We start from the raw sequence: 22,800 nt of genomic DNA, 5'->3' as shown, positions 1-22,800 counted from the left end.
CATGTGTGCCCACCGCCCTGTTCAACGTCCATGCTAATGATGTTCACACATGATCAGTGCCGCTCTATTCACTGTCCATACTAGTGGTGGTCACACATGATCAGTGCCGCTCCCTTCACTGTCTATACTAGTGGTGGTCACACATGATCAGTGCCGCTCCCGCCACTGTCCATGCTTGTTGTGGTCACACATGATCAGTACCTCTCTATTTACCGTCCATACTAGTGGTGGTCACACGTGATCAGTGCCGCTCCCTTCACGATCCATACTTGTGGTGGTCACACATGATCAGTACCTCTCTGTTTACTGTCCATTCTAGTTGTGGTCACACGTGCTCAGTGCCGCTCTCTTCACTGACTATACTAGTGGTGGTCCCACGTGATCAGTGCCGCTCTCTTCACTGTCCATGCTAGTGGTGGTCACACGTGATCAGTACCTCTCTATTTACTGTCCATACTAGTGATGGTCACACGTGATCAGTACCTCTCTATTTACTGTCCATACTAGTGGTGGTCACACATGATCAGTACCTCTCTATTTACTGTCCATACTAGTGGTGGTCACACATGATCAGTACCTCTCTATTTACTGTCCATACTAGTGGTGGTCACACATGATCAGTACCTCTCTATTTACTGTCCATACTAGTGGTCGTCACACATGATCAGTACCTCTCTATTTACTGTCCATACTAGTGGTGGTCACACATGATCAGTACCTCTCTATTTACTGTCCATACTAGTGGTGGTCACACGTGATCAGTGCCGCTCTATTTACTGTCCATACTAGTGGTGGTCACACGTGATCAGTGCCGCTCTCTTCACTGTCCATACTAGTGGTGGTCACACGTGATCAGTGCCGCTCTATTTACTGTCCATACTAGTGGTGGTCACACGTGATCAGTACCTCTCTATTTACTGTCCATACTAGTGGTGGTCACACGTGATCAGTACCTCTCTATTTACTGTCCATACTAGTGGTGGTCACACGTGATCAGTACCTCTCTATTTACTGTCCATACTAGTGGTGGTCACACGTGATCAGTACCTCTCTATTTACTGTCCATACTAGTGGTGGTCACACATGATCAGTACCTCTCTATTTACTGTCCATGCTAGTGGTGGTCACACGTGATCAGTGCCGCTCTCTTCACTGTCCATACTAGTGGTGGGCAGACATGATCAGTGCCTCTCTATTTACTGTCCATACTAGTGGTGGTCACACATGATCAGTACCTCTCTATTTACTGTCCATACTAGTGGTGGTCACACATGATCAGTACCTCTCTATTTACTGTCCATACTAGTGGTGGTCACACGTGATCAGTGCCGCTCTATTTACTGTCCATACTAGTGGTGGTCACACGTGATAAGTGCCGCTCTCTTCACTGTCCATACTAGTGGTGGGCAGACATGATCAGTACCTCTCTATTTACTGTCCATGCTAGTGGTGGTCACACGAGCTCAGTGTCGCTCTCTTCACTGTCCATACTAGTGGTGGTCACACGTGATCAGTACCTCTCTATTTGCTGTCCATACTAGTGGTGGTCACACATGATCAGTGCCGCTCTCTTCACTGTCTATACTAGTGGTGGTCACACATGATCAGTACCTCTCTATTTACTGTCCATGCTAGTGGTGGTCACACGTGCTCAGTGCCACTCTCTTCACTGTCCATACTAGTGGTGGTCACATGTGATCAGTACCTCTCTCTTTACTGTCCATACTAGTGGTGGTCACACGCTATCAGTGCCGCTCCTTTTACTGTCCACACTAGTAGCTGTAGCTCTATTCACACAGGGGACTTTGACTTTGTATTCTCAGTTTCAGGAATAGTGGGGGCTCAGACGCCAGACCCCCAAGATCACACATTAACCAGAGAAGATCAGGTCTCACAAGGAAGGATTGTGAAGGCTTTTCCTTCCTGACCTCATGTAGTATTGTTTGATTCCCATTACATTATTTGCCTTTGATCATCAGTGACCGTGATCCATTGTTTATGTGATGAGCAGTCCTGTAGAAACCTCTTCCACAGTCATTACTTTTACTATAAAGAATCCTTTCTGCTTCTGGAGATAACACAATGAACATTCACTTCAGTTATTTTATATGAAAATATGATGGCTCAAAATGTAAGCATCGCACATGGCCCCAAAATACAAGGCAGTGATGTCCCCCGCAATGCGGCCAATTAATGGAAGGTGACGTTACTCTCTACACTTCCCTCCACAGACCCTTGAAGGAGTTTTGAACTTCAAGTACTCGGGAGGACCGGGTCACGCTGAGGGTTACTACAGGAACATCTCCCTCGGCCTCCACGTGGACGTAGAGCCTTCCGTGTTCTTCACCCGTGTCAGCACGCTCCCGGCGACCAGGTGAGGCTCGAGGCGTTCAGGTGTCCACGTTGGGGTTAAAGGGATCGTCCATTCTTTTTGTTTATTATACGTCGTGTCACATTATATTGTTGTAGAAATGGCCCATGGTGGTCCTGAAAAATCAAAACCCCACAGATTTCAGGAATGTACTGTAAGAAGTGGCGCGGATGCCCATGGCTGCTGCTAGGTGTCGGTGCCCGGTTGGCATTGTTGCTTTTGCCATCCTTCGCTATGCCATTGGTTCTCACTTCCTTCTTTATCCCCCAGCACAAGACAATGTCATCTCCTCCTCGATGTCTTCAACTCCACAGAACACGAGCTCGCCATCAGTGCCAAAGACAACGAGGATCTGATCCTGCACGCCGGAGAATGCCAGCGGTAAGTGCTGGGCACGCCGTCCTCTGTGGATTACAGGGGTCCCTCATCGTCTTCACCTAAAGGCGCCTGCTGCATATGCTGTCACTGGTTATAGAGGGCAGCGTGCTGTCGCTGGTTATAGAGGGCAACATGCTGTCACTGGTTATAGAGGGCAGCGTCCTGTCACTGGTTATAGAGGGCAGCGTGCTGTCACTGGTTATAGAGGGCAGCGTGCCGTCACTGGTTATAGAGGGCAGCGTGCCGTCACTGGTTATAGAGGGCAGCGTGCCGTCACTGGTTATAGAGGGCAGCGTGCTGTCACTGGTTATAGAGGGCAGCGTGCTGTCACTGGTTATAGAGGGCAGCATCCTGTCACTGGTTATAGAGGGCAGCGTGCTGTCACTGGTTATAGAGGGCAGCGTGCTGTCACTGGTTATAGAGGGCAGCGTGCTGTCACTGGTTATAGAGGGCATTGTGCTGTCAGTGGTTATAGAGGGCATTGTGCTGTCAGTGGTTATAGAGGGCAGCGTGCTGTCACTGGTTATAGAGGGCATTGTGCTGTCACTGGTTATAGAGGGCAGCGTGCTGTCACTGGTTATAGAGGGCAGTGTCCTGTCATTGGTTATAGAGGGCAGCGTGCTGTCACTGGTTATAGAGGGCAGCGTGCTGTCAGTGGTTATAGAGGGCAGCGTGCTGTCACTGGTTATAGAGGGCAGCGTGCTGTCAGTGGTTATAGAGGGCAGCGTGCTGTCAGTGGTTATAGAGGGCAGCGTGCTGTCACTGGTTATAGAGGGCAGCGTGCTGTCACTGGTTATAGAGGGCAGCGTGCTGTCACTGGTTATAGAGGGCAGCGTGCTGTCACTGGTTATAGAGGGCAGGGTGCTGTCACTGGTTATAGAGGGCAGCGTGCTGTCACTGGTTATAGAGGGCAGCGTGCTGTCAGTGGTTATAGAGGGCAGCGTGCTGTCACTGGTTATAGAGGGCATTGTGCTGTCAGTGGTTATAGAGGGCATTGTGCTGTCAGTGGTTATAGAGGGCATTGTGCTGTCACTGGTTATAGAGGGCATTGTGCTGTCAGTGGTTATAGAGGGCATTGTGCTGTCAGTGGTTATAGAGGGCAGCGTGCTGTCACTGGTTATAGAGGGCATTGTGCTGTCACTGGTTATAGAGGGCAACGTCCTGTCACTGGTTATAGAGGGCAGCGTCCTGTCACTGGTTATAGAGGGCAGCGTGCTGTCAGTGGTTATAGAGGGCAGCGTGCTGTCAGTGGTTATAGAGGGCAGCGTGCTGTCACTGGTTATAGAGGGCAGCGTGCTGTCACTGGTTATAGAGGGCAGCGTGCTGTCACTGGTTATAGAGGGCAGCGTGCTGTCACTGGTTATAGAGGGCAGCGTGCTGTCACTGGTTATAGAGGGCAGCGTGCTGTCACTGGTTATAGAGGGCAGCGTGCTGTCACTGGTTATAGAGGGCAGCGTGCTGTCAGTGGTTATAGAGGGCATTGTGCTGTCAGTGGTTATAGAGGGCAGCGTGCTGTCACTGGTTATAGAGGGCATTGTGCTGTCACTGGTTATAGAGGGCAGCGTGCTGTCACTGGTTATAGAGGGCAGTGTCCTGTCATTGGTTATAGAGGGCAGCGTGCTGTCACTGGTTATAGAGGGCAGCGTGCTGTCAGTGGTTATAGAGGGCAGCGTGCTGTCAGTGGTTATAGAGGGCAGCGTGCTGTCAGTGGTTATAGAGGGCAGCGTGCTGTCAGTGGTTATAGAGGGCAGCGTGCTGTCAGTGGTTATAGAGGGCAGCGTGCTGTCACTGGTTATAGAGGGCAGCGTGCTGTCACTGGTTATAGAGGGCAGCGTGCTGTCACTGGTTATAGAGGGCAGCGTGCTGTCACTGGTTATAGAGGGCAGCGTGCTGTCACTGGTTATAGAGGGCAGCGTGCTGTCACTGGTTATAGAGGGCAGCGTGCTGTCACTGGTTATAGAGGGCAGCGTGCTGTCACTGGTTATAGAGGGCAGCGTGCTGTCATTGGTTATAGAGGGCAGCGTGCTGTCACTGGTTATAGAGGGCAGCGTGCTGTCACTGGTTATAGAGGGCAGCGTGCTGTCACTGGTTATAGAGGGCAGCGTGCTGTCACTGGTTATAGAGGGCAGCGTGCTGTCACTGGTTATAGAGGGCAGCGTGCTGTCACTGGTTATAGAGGGCAGCGTGCTGTCACTGGTTATAGAGGGCAGCGTGCTGTCACTGGTTATAGAGGGCAGCGTGCTGTCACTGGTTATAGAGGGCAGCGTGCTGTCACTGGTTATAGAGGGCAGCGTGCTGTCACTGGTTATAGAGGGCAGCGTGCTGTCACTGGTTATAGAGGGCAGCGTGCTGTCACTGGTTATAGAGGGCAGCGTGCTGTCACTGGTTATAGAGGGCAGCGTGCTGTCACTGGTTATAGAGGGCAGCGTGCTGTCACTGGTTATAGAGGGCAGCGTGCTGTCACTGGTTATAGAGGGCAGCGTGCTGTCACTGGTTATAGAGGGCAGCGTGCTGTCACTGGTTATAGAGGGCAGCGTGCTGTCACTGGTTATAGAGGGCAGCGTGCTGTCACTGGTTATAGAGGGCAGCGTGCTGTCACTGGTTATAGAGGGCAGCGTGCTGTCACTGGTTATAGAGGGCAGCGTGCTGTCACTGGTTATAGAGGGCAGCGTGCTGTCACTGGTTATAGAGGGCAGCGTGCTGTCACTGGTTATAGAGGGCAGCGTGCTGTCACTGGTTATAGAGGGCATTGTGCTGTCACTGGTTATAGAGGGCAGCGTGCTGTCAGTGGTTATAGAGGGCAGCGTGCTGTCAGTGGTTATAGAGGGCAGCGTGCTGTCAGTGGTTATAGAGGGCAGCGTGCTGTCAGTGGTTATAGAGGGCAGCGTGCTGTCACTGGTTATAGAGGGCAGCGTGCTGTCAGTGGTTATAGAGGGCATTGTGCTGTCAGTGGTTATAGAGGGCAGCGTGCTGTCACTGGTTATAGAGGGCAGCGTGCTGTCACTGGTTATAGAGGGCATTGTGCTGTCACTGGTTATAGAGCTCAGTCTTCTGTCTGTCACTGGTCATGGAGGGCAGTCTTCTGGCACTGGTTATAATGGTCAGTCTTCTGGCACTGTTAGTAGAAGGCAGACACCAAGCACTGGTTATAGTGGCCAGTCTGACACTGTTAGCAGGGCGTGTTCCGCTAGCATGTGTATTGGGACACTTTTTCTTGCGATCACTGACTGCTTTTTCCTATCCTGCAGTAACTTCGGCAGCGACATTGCAACCAACTGCAGCTGTGTGAATAGGGCTGAACTTTTTTCACTACCTGAAGTTTCTATTCACTGGCAGCAAGCTGAGACATTTATCAGTGGTGAGGAGCTGAAAGTAGAGAACTTATCCTGGGTGCAGTTGGATTTCTGCTCCGTCCTCATTGTGTACTTTTCAGCGTCGCTCTTGCACATCATGGCCCAAGATCATATAATTGACTCCTAATTGCCGCCATCTGCATGTAGTCAATTAGTACATAATGTAAACAGCACCATGTGTGCGCCGGCTCCATAAACACGGGCGAGGCGCTGGGGCATGGCGCATACACGTGTTTCCCTGGAAGAGAGCAATAAAGGACTTGTTGACCGACGCAGGGTAAATATGGAGGAAAACCCGGAGTAATAAGGCTGTGAACCTGCAGGGTACAAACATCACCTGGGAGATGGGCGACATGAGCAATAAACCCAACCGTGCACAGTGATAAATGTATTACTGCAGCCGCCATGAGCGCTGCTCTGGAGTATAATGCAGGATGTACCTCAGGACCCCTACGGGATCAGTAATGTAATGTATCTACATAGTGACTGCACCAGCAGAATAGTGAGTGCCGCTCTGGGGTATAATACAGGATGTAACTCAGGATCAGTAATGTAATGTATGTACATAGTGACTGCACCAGCAGAATAGTGAGTGCAGCTCTGGAGTATAATACAGGATGTAGCTCAGGATCAGTAATGTAATGTATGTACACAGTGACTGCACCAGCAGAATAGTGAGTGCAGCTCTGGGGTATAATACAGGATGTAACTCAGGATCAGTAATGTATGTACACAGTGACTGCACCAGCAGAATAGTGAGTGCAGCTCTGGGGTATAATACAGGATGTAACTCAGGATCAGTAATGTATGTACACAGTGACTGTACCAGCAGAATAGTGAGTGCAGCTCTGGGGCATAATACAGGATGTAACTCAGGATCAGTAATGTAATGTATGTACACAGTGACTGCACCAGCAGAATAGTGAGTGCAGCTCTGGAGTATAATACAGGAGGTAACTCAGGATCAGTAATGTAATGTATGTACACAGTGACTGCACCAGCAGAATAGTGAGTGCAGCGCTGGAGGATAATACAGGATGTAAGTCAGGATCAGTAATGTAATGTATGTACACAGTGACTGCACCAGCAGAATAGTGAGTGCAGCGCTGGAGGATAATACAGGATGTAACTCAGGATCAGTAATGTAATGTATGTACACAGTGACTGTACCAGCAGAATAGTGAGTGCAGCTCTGGGGTATAATACAGGATGTAACTCAGGATCAGTAATGTAATGTATGTACACAGTGACTGCACCAGCAGAATAGTGAGTGCAGCTCTGGGGTATAATACAGGATGTAACTCAGGATCAGTAATGTAATGTATGTACACAGTGACTGCACCAGCAGAATAGTGAGTGCAGCTCTGGGGTATAATACAGGATGTAACTCATTATTATTATTATTATTATTATTATTATTATTATTATTATTATTTATTGTTATAGCGCCATTTATTCCACGGCGCATTACATGTGAGGAGCGGTATACATAATAAAAACAAGTACAATAATCTTAAACAATACAAGTCATAACTAGTACAGTAGGAGAGAGGACCCTGCCCGTGAAGGCTCACAATCTACAAGGGATGGGTGAGGATACAGTAGGTGAGGATACAGCTAGTCGTGCAGCGGTTTGGTCGATCGGTGGTTACTGCAGGTTGTAGGCTTGTCGGAAGAGGTGGGTCTTCAGGTTCTTTTTGAAGGTTTCGATGGTAGGCGAGAGTCTGATGTGTTGTGGTAGAGGGTTCCAGAGTAGGGGGGATGCGCGAGAGAAATCTTGTATACGATTGTGGGAAGAGGAGATAAGAGGGGAGTAGAGAAGGAGATCTTGTGAGGATCGGAGGTTGCGTGTAGGTAAGTACCGGGAGACGAGGTCACAGATGTATGGAGGAGACAGGTTGTGGATGGCTTTGTATGTCATGGTTAGGGTTTTGTACTGGAGTCTCTGGGTAATGGGGAGCCAGTGAAGGGATTGCCAGAGGGGAGAGGCCGGGGAATAGCGGGGGGACAGGTGGATTAGTCGGGCAGCAGAGTTTAGAATAGATTGGAGGGGTGCGAGAGTGTTCGAGGGGAGGCCACAGAGCAGGAGGTTGCAGTAGTCAAGGCGAGAGATGATGAGGGCATGGACTAGGGTTTTTGCAGATTCTTGGTGTAAGAATGTACGGATCCGTGAAATATTTTTGAGTTGAAGTCGGCAGGAAGTGGAAAGGGCTTGGATATGTGGTTTGAAGGAGAGATCGGCGTCAAGGATTACCCCGAGGCAGCGAGCTTGTGGGACTGGGGAGAGTGGGCAGCCATTTACTGTAATGGATAGGTTCGTTGGGGGGGGTCACGTGAGATGGGGGAAAGATGATGAATTCTGTTTTGTCCATGTTAAGTTTCAGAAATCTAGCGGAGAAGAAAGATGAAATAGCAGATAGACATTGAGGGATTCTGGTTAGTAGGGAGGTGATATCTGGTCCAGAGATGTAGATCTGTGTGTCATCAGCATAGAGGTGATACTGAAAGCCGTGAGATTCTATGAGCTGTCCCAGGCCAAAGATGTAAATGGAGAAGAGCAGGGGCCCTAGGACTGAACCTTGCGGGACTCCGACAGATAGGGGGCGAGGTGAGGAGGTGGTGTGTGAGTGGGAGACGCTGAATGTCCGGTCTGTTAGGTATGATGAGATCCAGGATAGGGCCAAGTCTGTGATGCCAAGGGATGAGAGGGTCTGTAGTAATAGGGAATGGTCCACTGTGTCAAAGGCAGCCGACAGGTCGAGGAGGAGGAGGACAGAGTAGTGTCGCTTGGCCTTGGTGGTTAAGAGGTCATTGGTGACCTTGGGGCACTTTCAGTGGAGTGGTGTGACCGGAAGCCAGATTGTAAGCGGTCAAAGAGGGAGCAAGAAGAGAGATGGGAGGACAGTTCAAGGTAGACGTGTTCCAGTAGTTTTGAGGCATAGGGGAGAAGTGATATAGGGCGATAGCTAGATACAGAGGATGGGTCAAGAGAGGGCTTTTTGAGGATAGGTGTGATTGAGGCATGTTTAAAGCTTGAGGGGAAAACACCAGTTGTTAGTGATAGGTTCAAGAGATGGGTTAGGGTTAGGATGAAGACTGTGGTGAGGTTTGGGATGAAGTGGGATGGCAGCGGGTCAAGTGCACAGGTGGTGAGATGTGATCTGGAGAGTAGAGTGGAGAGTTGATCTTCTGTAATGGTGGAGAAGTTGGTTTTGGAGGTGGAGGGCTGGGAAGTCGGGAGGAAGGGCTCTGGGGGTTGTTGACCAAAACTGTCTCTGACTCGGGATCAGTAATGTAGTGTATGTACACAGTGACTGTACCAGCAGGATAGTGAGTGCAGCTCTGGGGTATAATACAGGGTGTGACTCAGGATCAGTAATGTATTGTATGTACACCGTGACTACACCAGCAGAATAGTGAGTGCAGCTCTGGGGTATAATACAGGATGTAACTCATGATCAGTAATGTAATGTATGTACACAGTGACTTCACCAGCAGAATAGTGAGTGCAGCTCTGGGGTATAATACAGGGTGTGACTCAGGATCAGTAATGTAATGTATGTACACAGTGACTGCACCAGCAGAATAGTGAGTGCAGCTCTGGGGTATAATACAGGGTGTGACTCAGGATCAGTAATGTAATGTATGTACACAGTGACTGCACCAGCAGAATAGTGAGTGCAGCTCTGGGGTATAATACAGGGTGTGACTCAGGATCAGTAATGTATTGTATGTACACCGTGACTACACCAGCAGAATAGTGAGTGCAGCTCTGGGGTATAATACAGGATGTAACTCATGATCAGTAATGTAATGTATGTACACAGTGACTTCACCAGCAGAATAGTGAGTGCAGCTCTGGGGTATAATACAGGGTGTGACTCAGGATCAGTAATGTAATGTATGTACACAGTGACTGCACCAGCAGAATAGTGAGTGCAGCTCTGGGGTATAATACAGGGTGTGACTCAGGATCAGTAATGTAATGTATGTACACAGTGACTGCACCAGCAGAATAGTGAGTGCAGCTCTGGGGTATAATACAGGATGTAACTCAGGATCAGTAATGTAATATATGAACACAGTGACTGCACCAGCAGAATAGTGAGTGCAGCTCTGGAGTATAATACAGGATGTAACTCAGGATCAGTAATGTATGTACACAGTGACTGCACCAGCAGAATAGTGAGTGCAGCTCTGGGGTATAATACAGGGTGTGACTCAGGATCAGTAATGTAATGTATGTACACAGTGACTCCACCAGCAGAATAGTGAGTGCAGCTCTGGGGTATAATACAGGATGTAACTCAGGATCAGTAATGTATGTACACAGTGACTGCACCAGCAGAATAGTGAGTGCAGCTCTGGGGTATAATACAGGATGTAACTCAGGATCAGTAATGTAATGTATGTACACAGTGACTGCACCAGCAGAATAGTGAGTGCAGCTCTGGAGTATAATACAGGATGTAACTCAGGATCAGTAATGTATGTACACAGTGACTGCACCAGCAGAATAGTGAGTGCAGCTCTGGTGTATAATTCCGGATCAGTAATGTAATGTATGTACACAGTGACTGCACCAGCAGAATAGTGAGTGCAGCTCTGGGGTATAATACAGGATGTAACTCGGGATCAGTAATGTATATACACAGTGACTGCACCAGCAGAATAGTGAGTGCAGCTCTGGGGTATAATACAGGAGGTAACATAGGTTGATTATAAGGTAAACAATCCTCATTAACCCCTTGTTTACCATAATCTGACAGTCCTGGTGTCTGTTCTGCTGGGTCCTGTGGAGAGTTATTGGTGCCTGTTGGTATAATACACCTCTGCGCTTCCAGCTGTCAGGATCACAGATTGATTTAGCAGTTAACCTTTTCAGTGCCGTGTTCATAGACCGAGATGTTACGGCCCACCTGTATATAAGAGGTGCCTGTGTATACTTCTATGTATGTCTGTTACATGTGGTCGCGTTGTGGATTCTCCTCCCACCTAGTAGTAGATATTTATACTGTAAAAGTCGGTTTTATTTCCCTCCTTTTTTAATAATCTTTACATTAAGCAGCCGAGCTCCGGCACTAATCCATTAAAAGCAATTCCTCTCGCCAGCACTAAAAATAGAAGGGCTTTAAATTGAGGAGGTAAAGTGTGTCACCCTGTTATAGAGAGGCGACGTCTCATTATGGCAGGCAACGCGGAGGTCACACTCCTTAAACAGCCGCTTTCGTGGTGAGTGCCCACGGAGGAGCCATTGCAGCGTGTAGAATAAGGCCGTCATCCTCCGCTCATTCGGCCCCCCGATGTCTGTGTTATTCTTAATCCTAACGAGCAGAAATCCTACAGCTATGATCTGTATTAGTATGAACAGTGCCCCCATCAGGCTTTAAAGTCTTCGCGTGGTTTCAGGTGACTTTTCTGAATAAGCTGTCCTGTATGTGCATGAAGAATAACACCATTTACTGACCATTATGACTTGTATTCTTCATTTTTCACCAGTTGTGCCCCTCTGAAGGCTTTAATTCTGATTTTCAGTTGTCTCTGAGCTAGTGTGGGGAGACGAGATGCTGTGATGTCTCTTATACACAACCTTTCACAGAGGAAAAGAGCAGGATCTCCAGCGCCACCTATTGGAAGCAGGAATCGCTGTGCAACATGACGTGATGTACAGCCAAACCAGAACACCCATTTGCAGTCACATGTTTCGGGGATTCTGTGCAAAATGGGAGATCAAGTAGGGTGTGTGAGATGCCCATAAACAGCACACCCAGACATAAGTGGTTCCTGCTCTTCTATCTCTTTGTAGAACATTTTCAGAAGCACCCATGTTGGGGAGGACATTATACAACAGTTTTGTACAGTGTAGTTGTGATTCCAGCTTTGGGGTGAGAGAAAACATTTTTCAGAAGCAGCTGCATGCATGACATTAAACAGTAGTACGGAGCAGTCTAGCTATGAATCCAGTTCTGAGCTGAGGCAGAACACTTATGGAAAGGATCAGCATCATGTATCTAATACAGTAGTACTGAGAATTGTTGCTGTGAATCCAGTTCTGGGGTGACATAAAACACTTAACAAAAGCAGCATGGAATGACATTATATAGCAGTTCTGAGCAGCGTTGCCGTGAATACAGTTCTGGGTTGCGATAAAACACTTTAAATAAAAACCTGATACAGCAGTACTGATAATTGTAGCTGTGACTCCAGCTCTGGGGAGAGAGAAAATATTTAACAGAATCAGCTGCTTGGATGACATTATACAGTAGTACTGAGCATTGTAGTTAAGAATCCTCTTCTAGGGTAAGACAAAAGACTTACGGAATGGTGCATCATGGATCTGATACAGCAGCACTGAGAACTGTTGCAGTGAATCCAGCTCTGGGGTGATGTAAAACACTTACCTGAAGTAGCATGCAAGGGTGTTTTATATCAGTACTGAGCAGTGTAGCCCGTGAGTACAGTTCTGGGATGAGATAAAACAGTTAAATTAAAAGATTGATACAACAGTACTGAGAATTGTAACTGTGATTTCAGTTCTGGGGTGAGATAAAACATTTTGCATAAGCAGCAATAAGGAGGACATTATACAGCATTGTGCCTGTGACTCCAACACTGGGGTGAGATAAGACACTTAATAGAACACAGCTGCACCATTTGGATATGTATTTTTTCCTCTCCCTTTCATTTTACTCCAACTTATCCTCCCTTCTCCAGACACGTCAATAGGAGGGTGTAGTCTGATCACTCAGTGAGCGGACACTAAGTTTCTGAAGGAATCTTCACACTGTATTCATCATTACCATCTAAATTCCTCAATAAATGAGCTCAGACATGCCTCCGACAGCCAGTAAGGTTAATGAGACAAGTCGAGTTTACTTTGGACTCCACTTTGCTCCTTTCTTTCTGGCACTGTCTGTTTTTTAATGTATGTAATGTAATGTAGTAGATACAGAGCATGCTGGATTGGGTAAAGACTTGGATGCAGAAGACCCCTTAACACACTGGAAATACTGGAAATTTTCTGAGTCTGAAGAATTTTCATGTCTTCTGCACTCGAGATCAGAATTTGGCATAAAGCATATGATTGTTAGCCTACTGGACCACAGTGCGCAGCCTACGGGACCACAGTGCGCAGCCTACGGGACCACAGTGCGCAGCTTACTGGACCACAGTGCACAGCCTACTGGCCACAGCGCGCAGCCTAGAGACCACAGCATACAGGCTATGGGATCACAGTGCACAGCTTACGGACGTCAGTGCACAGCCTACTGGACCACAGTGCACAGCCTACACAGTGCACAGCCTACTGGACCACAGTGCACAGCCTATGGGACCACAATGCACAGCCTACTGGACTACAGTGCGCAGCCTACACAGTGCACAGACTACTGGACCACAGTGCACAGCCTACTGGACTACAGTGCGCAGCCTACGGGACCACAGTGCACAGCCTACTGGCTACAGCGCGCAGCCTACAGACCACAGTGCACAGCCTACGGGACCACAGTGCACAGCCTACGGGACCACAGTGCACAGCCTACTGGACCACAGCCTACAGACCACAGTGCACAGCCTACAGACCACAGTGCACAGCCTACGGGACCACAGTGCACAGCCTACAGACCACAGTGCACAACCTACTGGACCGGAGTGCACAGCCTACAGACCACAGCGCGCAGCCTACTGGACCACAGCCTACAGACCACAGTGCACAACCTACTGGACCACAGTGCACAGCCTACTGGCTACAGCGCGCAGCCTACAGACCACAGTGCACAGCCTACGGGACCACAGTGCACAGCCTACGGGACCACAGTGCACAGCCTACTGGACCACAGCCTACAGACCACAGTGCACAGCCTACAGACCACAGTGCACAGCCTACGGGACCACAGTGCACAGCCTACAGACCACAGTGCACAACCTACTGGACCGGAGTGCACAGCCTACAGACCACAGCGCGCAGCCTACTGGACCACAGCCTACAGACCACAGTGCACAACCTACTGGACCACAGCGCACAGCCTACTGGACCACAGTGCCCAGCCTACAGACCACAGTGCACAGCCTACAGACCACAGCGCGCAGCCTACTGGACCACAGTGCACAGCCTACTGGACCACAGCACGCAGCCTACTGGACCACAGTGCACAGCCTACGTGACCTCAGTGCTCAGCCTACTGGACCACAGTGCACAGCCTACAGACCACAGCACGCAGCCTACAGACCACAGCACGCAGCCTACTGGACCACAGTGCACAGCCTACAGACCACAGCGCGTAGCCTACTGGACCACAGCACGTAGCCTACGGGGCCGCACTTCTTTAGCTCATAATGCAATGTCTGAGTGTAAGCTCCCGTGTACAAGTCCCCCTGCCCCATGGCCTTTTTGCTCCCCTGTTGTTATTCAGTGCTCGTTCAGACCATCTCCCTGTGATTTGTATATTGTGATAATGGCAGAATAGTAATTATATCATGTTCATTTCTATGCTGCTCATTTTTACCGCTCTCATTACGACGTAATGTAAGAATTAATCACGTATTGTTCTGAGACGATTGGAGCCATTCACTGCGCAGCTCTCAGTGACATGAAGTCCTCTCCGTTACTGACACTTACATCTTCTGCTAGATCCTTGTCTGATTCAAGAGTGTTACAGAAAGTTCTACAAAACTGAAGTTAGTAAGAATTAAGGACGAGCAAAGTCAGAGATGTCCTACCTACACAAGGGGTTAACAAGTGGGACCCCGGGGCCCCAGAGATCAGGAATGGGAACATCTGTGGTTATTGTGGTCTTCACTCTCCACTTTCTTCTCATCATTGTAGGTGTTTTCCATTTTGCCCTCTATAAGTAAGGCTCGGTTCACACCAGTGCGAGAATTATCCACAAGTGGCGACAAATGGTGCGAGACTCACCATTAGGACCCACACAGATCAGTAGAAGTTAAGGCCCCCATTTTTCTCAGACGCCAACATTGTGGGTAGCACACGTTAAATAGAGGTGACAGTCACACATGCGCCCTTCTCCTTCACTCGTCCATTGTGCGGCAGTCATGCGCATGCCATGTCCTTTCATTCACTCATTGTCTGTCAGTGATGCATGCGCCTTTCTACTTCATTGGTTCATTGTCTAACAGCCATCTTTTGTCCTGCTCCTTCACTCATCCATTGTCTGGTAGTCACGCATGCACCCTAGACTTCATCCGCTCATTGGCTGACAGTGACGCATGCGACCTGCCATTTCACTTATTCATTGTAGACAGTCGCTCATACAGTGGGTACGGAAAGTATTCAGACCCCTTTTTAATTTTTCACTCTTTGAATTTACCAAATGGCTGCAATGAAACAAAGTAGTTCATTTCTTTTCTCATTAATGTACACTGCACCCCATATTGACTGAAAAAAACCTCAGAAATGTAGACATTTTTGTAAATTTATTAAAAAAGAAAAACTGAAATATCACATGGTAATAAGTATTCAGACCCTTTGCTCAGAAAAACAATTTCTGCAGTACTCAAGGTTCCTAAGAGCACAGTGGCCTCTATAATCCTTAAATGGAAGAAGTTTGGGACCAGCAGACGTCTTCCTAGACCCGGCCGTCCAGCCAAACTGAGCAATCGTGGGAGAAGAACCTTGGTGAGAGAGGTAAAGAAGAACCCCAAGATCACTGTGGCTGAGCTCCAGAGATGCAGTAGGGAGATGGGAGAAAGTTCCACAAAGTCAACTATCACTGCAGCCCTCCACTAGTCAGGCCTTTATGGCAGAGTGACCCAACGGAAGCCTCTCCTCAGTGTAAGACGTATGAAAGCCCTCATAGAGTTTGCTAAAAAACACATGAAGGACTCCCAGACTATGAGAAATAAGATTCTCTGGTCTGATGAGATGAAGATAGACCTTTTTGGTGATAATTCTAAGCGGTATGTGTGGAGAAAACCAGGCACTGCTCATCGCCTGCCCAATACAATCCCAACAGTGAAACATGGTGGAGGCAGCATCATGCTATGGGGGTGTTTTTCAGCTGCAGGGACAGGATGACTGGTTGTCATTGAAGGAAACATGAATGCAGTCAAGTACAGAGATATCCTGGACCCCTTCCAGAGTGCTCTGGACCTCAGACTTGGCCGAATGATCACCTTCCAACAAGACAATGACCCTAAGCACACAGCTAAAATAACAAAGGAGTGGCTTCAGAACAACTCTGTGACCATTCTTGTCCGGCCCAGACAGAGCCCTGACCTAAACCCGATGGAGCATCTCTGGAGAAACCTGAAAATGGCGTCCACCAACGTTCACCATCCAACCTGATGGAACTGGAGAGGATCTGCAACGAAGAATGGCCGAGGATCCCCAAATCCAGGGGTGAAAAACTTGTTGCATCGTTCCCAAGAAGACTCATGGCTGTACTAGCTCAAAAGGTGCTTCTATCAATACTGAGCAAAGGATCTGAAGACTTATGGCCATGTGAGATTTCTGGGTTTTTTTTAAAGAAATTTGCAAAAATTTCTACATTTGTTTTTTTCAGTCAAGATGGGGTGCAGAGTGTACATTAATGAGAAAAAAGGAACTTATTTTGAATTTACCAAATGGCTGCAATGAAGCAGAGTGAAAAATTTAATGTGGTCTGAATACTTTCCGTACCCACTGTAGACCCTGCTCTTCACGTGTTCATTGTTTGACATTTGCCCTTCACCTTCATTTGTTGATTTACCGTTGTGCATGCATTCATGGATACTTAAGGTCCTGCAATGCCTGCACATGGGGAAAGAGACATAGCAGATCAAAATACTACATTTGTAATTGGAGCTATTTGCTAAGATTAGTTTTACACATACTGGGATAGGATCTTGGAGATGGGAATATCCCTTCAAGTTCCTCGATCTTCTCAGACTGGAATACTGATTAGGGGAAATTAATGGAGAAGTCAGTTGCGTCTGCACCCTGCCCCTTCATTCATTCATTGTCTGACAGTTGTGCCTCCACTTTTCCCCTTCATTCATTCATTGTCTGACAGTTATGCCTGCACCCTACCCCTTCATTCATTGTCTGACAGGGCCCTGCCCTTTCCTAATTCATTATCTGACAGTTGCGCCTGCATCCTGCCCCTTCATTCATTGTCTGACAGTTGCGCCTGCGCCCCGCCCCTTCATTAATTAATTGTCTGACAGTTGCGCCTGCACCCTGCCCCTTCATTCATTGTCAGACAGTTGCGCTTGCATCCTGCCCCTTCATACATTGACAGTTGCGCCTGCACCCTGCCCCTTCATTCATTGTCTGACAGTTGTGCCTGCACCCTGCCCCTTCATTCATTCATTGTCTGACAGTTGCGCTTGCATCCTGCCCCTTCATTCATTGACAGTTGCGCCTGCACCCTGCCCCTTCATTCATTCATTGTCTGACAGTTGCGCCTGCACCCTGCCCCTTCATTCATTCATTGTCTGACAGTTGTGCCTCCACTTTTCCCCTTCATTCATTCATTGTCTGACAGTTATGCCTGCACCCTACCCCTTCATTCATTGTCTGACAGGGCCCTGCCCCTTCCTAATTCATTATCTGACAGTTGCGCCTGCATCCTGCCCCTTCATTCATTGTCTGACAGTTGCGCCTGCGCCCTGCCCCTTCATTAATTAATTGTCTGACAGTTGCGCCTGCACCCTGCCCCTTCATTCATTGTTAGACAGTTGCGCTTGCATCCTGCCCCTTCATTCATTGACAGTTGCGCCTGCACCCTGCCCCTTCATTCATTGTCTGACAGTTGCACCTGCACCCTGCCCCTTCATTCATTCATTGTCTGACCGTTGCGCCTGCACCCTGCCCCTTCATCCATTCATTGTCTGACAGTTGCGCCTGCACCCTGCCCTTTCATCCATTCATTGTCTGACAGTTGTGCCTGCACCCTGCCCCTTTATTCATTGTCTACGGGAGTTACGATGATAAGTGCAGTACTCGGCACACCGGGTCGTATGTGCATCCAGCCGCTCTACTCAGCACCTAGCCACTGTCTTTCAGCCAGGGTAGAATTGAGAACTTACCTCCTGGCTGCTTTTCGGAGCTGGAGGAGAACAAATGACATAAGTCTCCAGCTTTGCTGACAGATGGGGTGCCAGTGGTAAGACTATCTCCAATGTAACAGATGTCATCTTCACGGTGGATCGGTGATGATTTTTTTTTAGACACTGGGTGCCCCACTAATGTAGTCATATATTGTACTTGCAATAGTATAAACATGCATGCTCTACTTTAATGGGTGTGCATGTTTTATTTCCTCGAGGAGGAGAAACAGAGGATTAGAAAAGTTGAAACGCGATATGCTTGATCCTATTTTGTCCTGATACACAATAGAGACGTTCAGCAGACCGCCATCGACAGGTTAGGTGAACTCTACTCTTAGAATTCTTCCCATTCTCAGAAACGGTAACACAGCCATCGTTATCGACTCCTTGCATCAGAGAAGCGTGTAACGTTAGAGGTTGGGCCCCATACCGGCTCCTTAGCCTTTGTATCTAAAACTGACGTCCTTGGACAACTAGACCGCTGGTGGGATGGAGACAGTGACTAATAATGGGCCCGAGACTCTCTGGATTCTCCGCGGTTAGTGCGGCTCGGCACGGTATCATTGATCTTTACGAGCCTTGTTCTTCTGTGGACAGTGGCTCCGAGGACTCGCTTACTTGGGTCTTAGCAGCTTAAGGTTCTTCTATTCAGCCGTCAGATATTGTGACATCTTTTATATCCTATCGATCTTGAAGTTTCCATTCCTCCGTTGACAGCAGCGTGAGATGGAGCCACGGCGCCAGTGACAGGTGTTTATGTTTCTAGATAGTCTTGTGAGGGTTCTTTCGTCATTTGACATGAAGGCAACCTGTGTGTATGATGAGCGGATGCTTAAGATTCGGTGAGGTTTTTGGTTATTCATTGGCTTCACACCAAGCGTATAAAAAGTTATCAATATCATCAGAGAACAGCTTTAATAATGATTTCAGAGCCAGTATAAATACTGGGTGACTTCACATTTTGCAGTTTACTTATTATACAGATTATGTGCGGATTTAGATATAGACTACGTTCTTTGTATACGCTGTGCCACTACGGTCTCCTAAATGTTGCTGGTCTGGCAGTGTGGAGGTCAGATCTGAAATGTCCGGACCTGGTCGGCCTTTATCTGCGCTTGCCCTTTTGGCGCCATGGGAGTGTTTCAGAAATGCTTTAGGTATGTTTGCATTTAATATAGTCTTGCTTTTAATACATTTAGGAGGCCGTAATGGCACAGGGAATATAAAAAACGTAGAGTAGGACTCCCCCTATCTGAGAATGCCGTGACGTGGCGGGGTGGCTCAAAGAATTGATCAATGGTTTGCTAAATGTCTCAGTTTAAAGTACAGTTAGAAATCAATATGTGCATGTGCACTTCATGTATTGCGTTCTGACCATAGGCAGCGCTGGCTTCTTGGTTTTTTGTGTACTATAATACTGCTCCTATGTACAAGAATATAACTACTATAATACTGCTCCTATGTACAAGAATATAACTACTATAATACTGCCCCTATATACAAGAATATAACTACTATAATACTGCTCCTATGTACAAGAATATAACTACTATAATACTGCACCTATATACAAGAATATAACTACTATAATACTGCCCCTATGTACAAGAATATAACTACTATAATACTGCTCCTATGTACAAGAATATAACTACTATAATACTGCTCCTATGTACAAGAATATAACTACTATAATACTGCACCTATATACAAGAATATAACTACTATAATACTGCCCCTATGTACAAGAATATAACTACTATAATACTGCTCCTATGTACAAGAATATAACTACTATAATACTGCCCCTATGTACAAGAATATAACTACTATAATACTGCTCCTATGTACAAGAATATAACTACTATAATACTGCCCCTATGTACAAGAATATAACTACTATAATACTGCTCCTATGTACAAGAATATAACTACTATAATACTGCCCCTATGTACAAGAATATAACTACTATAATACTGCTCCTATGTACAAGAATATAACTACTATAATACTGCCCCTATGTACAAGAATATAACTACTATAATACTGCTCCTATGTACAAGAATATAACTACTATAATACTGCTCCTATATACAAGAATATAACTACTATAATACTGCCCCTATGTACAAGAATATAACTACTATAATACTGCCCCTATGTACAAGAATATAACTACTATAATACTGCCCCTATGTACAAGAATATAACTACTATAATACTGCTCCTATGTACAAGAATATAACTACTATAATACTGCTCCTATGTACAAGAATATAACTACTATAATACTGCCCCTATATACAAGAATATAACTACTATAATACTGCTCCTATGTACAAGAATATAACTACTATAATACTGCTCCTATGTACAAGAATATAACTACTATAATACTGCTCCTATGTACAAGAATATAACTACTATAATACTGCTCCTATATACAAGAATATATCTACTATAATACTGCCCCTATGTACAAGAATATAACTACTATAATACTGCCCCTATGTACAAGAATATAACTACTATAATACTGCCCCTATGTACAAGAATATAACTACTATAATACTGCTCCTATGTACAAGAATATAACTACTATAATACTGCTCCTATGTACAAGAATATAACTACTATAATACTGCACCTATATACAAGAATATAACTACTATAATACTGCCCCTATGTACAAGAATATAACTACTATAATACTGCTCCTATGTACAAGAATATAACTACTATAATACTGCTCCTATGTACAAGAATATAACTACTATAATACTGCACCTATATACAAGAATATAACTACTATAATACTGCCCCTATGTACAAGAATATAACTACTATAATACTGCTCCTATGTACAAGAATATAACTACTATAATACTGCCCCTATGTACAAGAATATAACTACTATAATACTGCTCCTATGTACAAGAATATAACTACTATAATACTGCCCCTATGTACAAGAATATAACTACTATAATACTGCTCCTATGTACAAGAATATAACTACTATAATACTGCCCCTATGTACAAGAATATAACTACTATAATACTGCTCCTATGTACAAGAATATAACTACTATAATACTGCCCCTATGTACAAGAATATAACTACTATAATACTGCTCCTATGTACAAGAATATAACTACTATAATACTGCTCCTATATACAAGAATATAACTACTATAATACTGCCCCTATGTACAAGAATATAACTACTATAATACTGCCCCTATGTACAAGAATATAACTACTATAATACTGCCCCTATGTACAAGAATATAACTACTATAATACTGCTCCTATGTACAAGAATATAACTACTATAATACTGCTCCTATGTACAAGAATATAACTACTATAATACTGCCCCTATATACAAGAATATAACTACTATAATACTGCTCCTATGTACAAGAATATAACTACTATAATACTGCTCCTATGTACAAGAATATAACTACTATAATACTGCTCCTATGTACAAGAATATAACTACTATAATACTGCTCCTATATACAAGAATATATCTACTATAATACTGCCCCTATATACAAGAATATAACTACTATAATACTGCTCCTATGTACAAGAATATAACTACTATAATACTGCCCCTATGTACAAGAATATAACTACTATAATACTGCTCCTATGTACAAGAATATAACTACTATAATACTGCCCCTATGTACAAGAATATAACTACTATAATACTGCTCCTATGTACAAGAATATAACTACTATAATACTGCTCCTATGTACTATAATACTGCCCCTATATACAAGAATATAACTACTATAATACTGCTCCTATGTACAAGAATATAACTACTATAATACTGCCCCTAAGTACAAGAATATAACTACTATAATACTGCTCCTATGTACAAGAATATAACTACTATAATACTGCTCCTATGTACTATAATACTGCCCCTATATACAAGAATATAACTACTATAATACTGCCTCTATGTACAAGAATATAACTACTATAATACTGCCTCTATGTACAAGAATATAACTACTATAATACTGCCCCCTATGTACAGGAATATAACTACTATAATACTGCTCCTATGTACAAGAATATAACTACTATAATACTGCCCCTAAGTACAAGAATATAACTACTATAATACTGCTCCTATGTACAAGAATATAACTACTATAATACTGCTCCTATGTACTATAATACTGCCCCTATATACAAGAATATAACTACTATAATACTGCTCCTATGTACAAGAATATAACTACTATAATACTGCTCCTATGTACAAGAATATAACTACTATAATACTGCCCCTATGTACAAGAATATAACTACTATAATACTGCCCCTATGTACAAGAATATAACTACTATAATACTGCTCCTATGTACAAGAATATAACTACTATAATACTGCCCCCATGTACAGGAATATAACTACTATAATACTGTCCGTATCTTGTCCATTGTTTGCGTTCAGTTTTTCACCCTCCTGTGACGATGGATCTAGAATAATATGATAGCGGTATATCCTTTTCTCACCCCGCTCTGCCGTCCTAGCTGTGAATTATTTTAATGCTCTCACAATACTTATATACATAGATGTATCGGAGACTGATTGCTTTTTTCATTTTTTCTAATT

General features: G+C 45.5%; 1 protein-coding gene across 2 annotated transcripts in view; it reads left to right on the top strand.

The window, feature by feature from the left end:
* The window catches only part of TRAPPC9 (trafficking protein particle complex subunit 9), a 576,113-nt gene that overhangs the window by 191,811 nt on the left and 361,502 nt on the right, over positions 1–22,800 (top strand). For both annotated transcript variants that reach the window (XM_077271277.1, XM_077271278.1), the window contains exons 18-19: positions 2,232–2,374; positions 2,642–2,752. In XM_077271277.1, coding sequence (XP_077127392.1) covers positions 2,232–2,374; positions 2,642–2,752 — 254 coding nt within the window. The remainder of the gene's footprint in view (positions 1–2,231; positions 2,375–2,641; positions 2,753–22,800) is intronic.

This window comes from Ranitomeya variabilis, chromosome 6 (genome assembly GCF_051348905.1).
Source record: "Ranitomeya variabilis isolate aRanVar5 chromosome 6, aRanVar5.hap1, whole genome shotgun sequence".
Classification (NCBI taxonomy): domain Eukaryota; kingdom Metazoa; phylum Chordata; class Amphibia; order Anura; family Dendrobatidae; genus Ranitomeya; species Ranitomeya variabilis.
The sequence above is the reverse complement of the archived record's forward strand: the minus strand, read 5'-3'. Positions and strand labels throughout refer to the sequence as shown.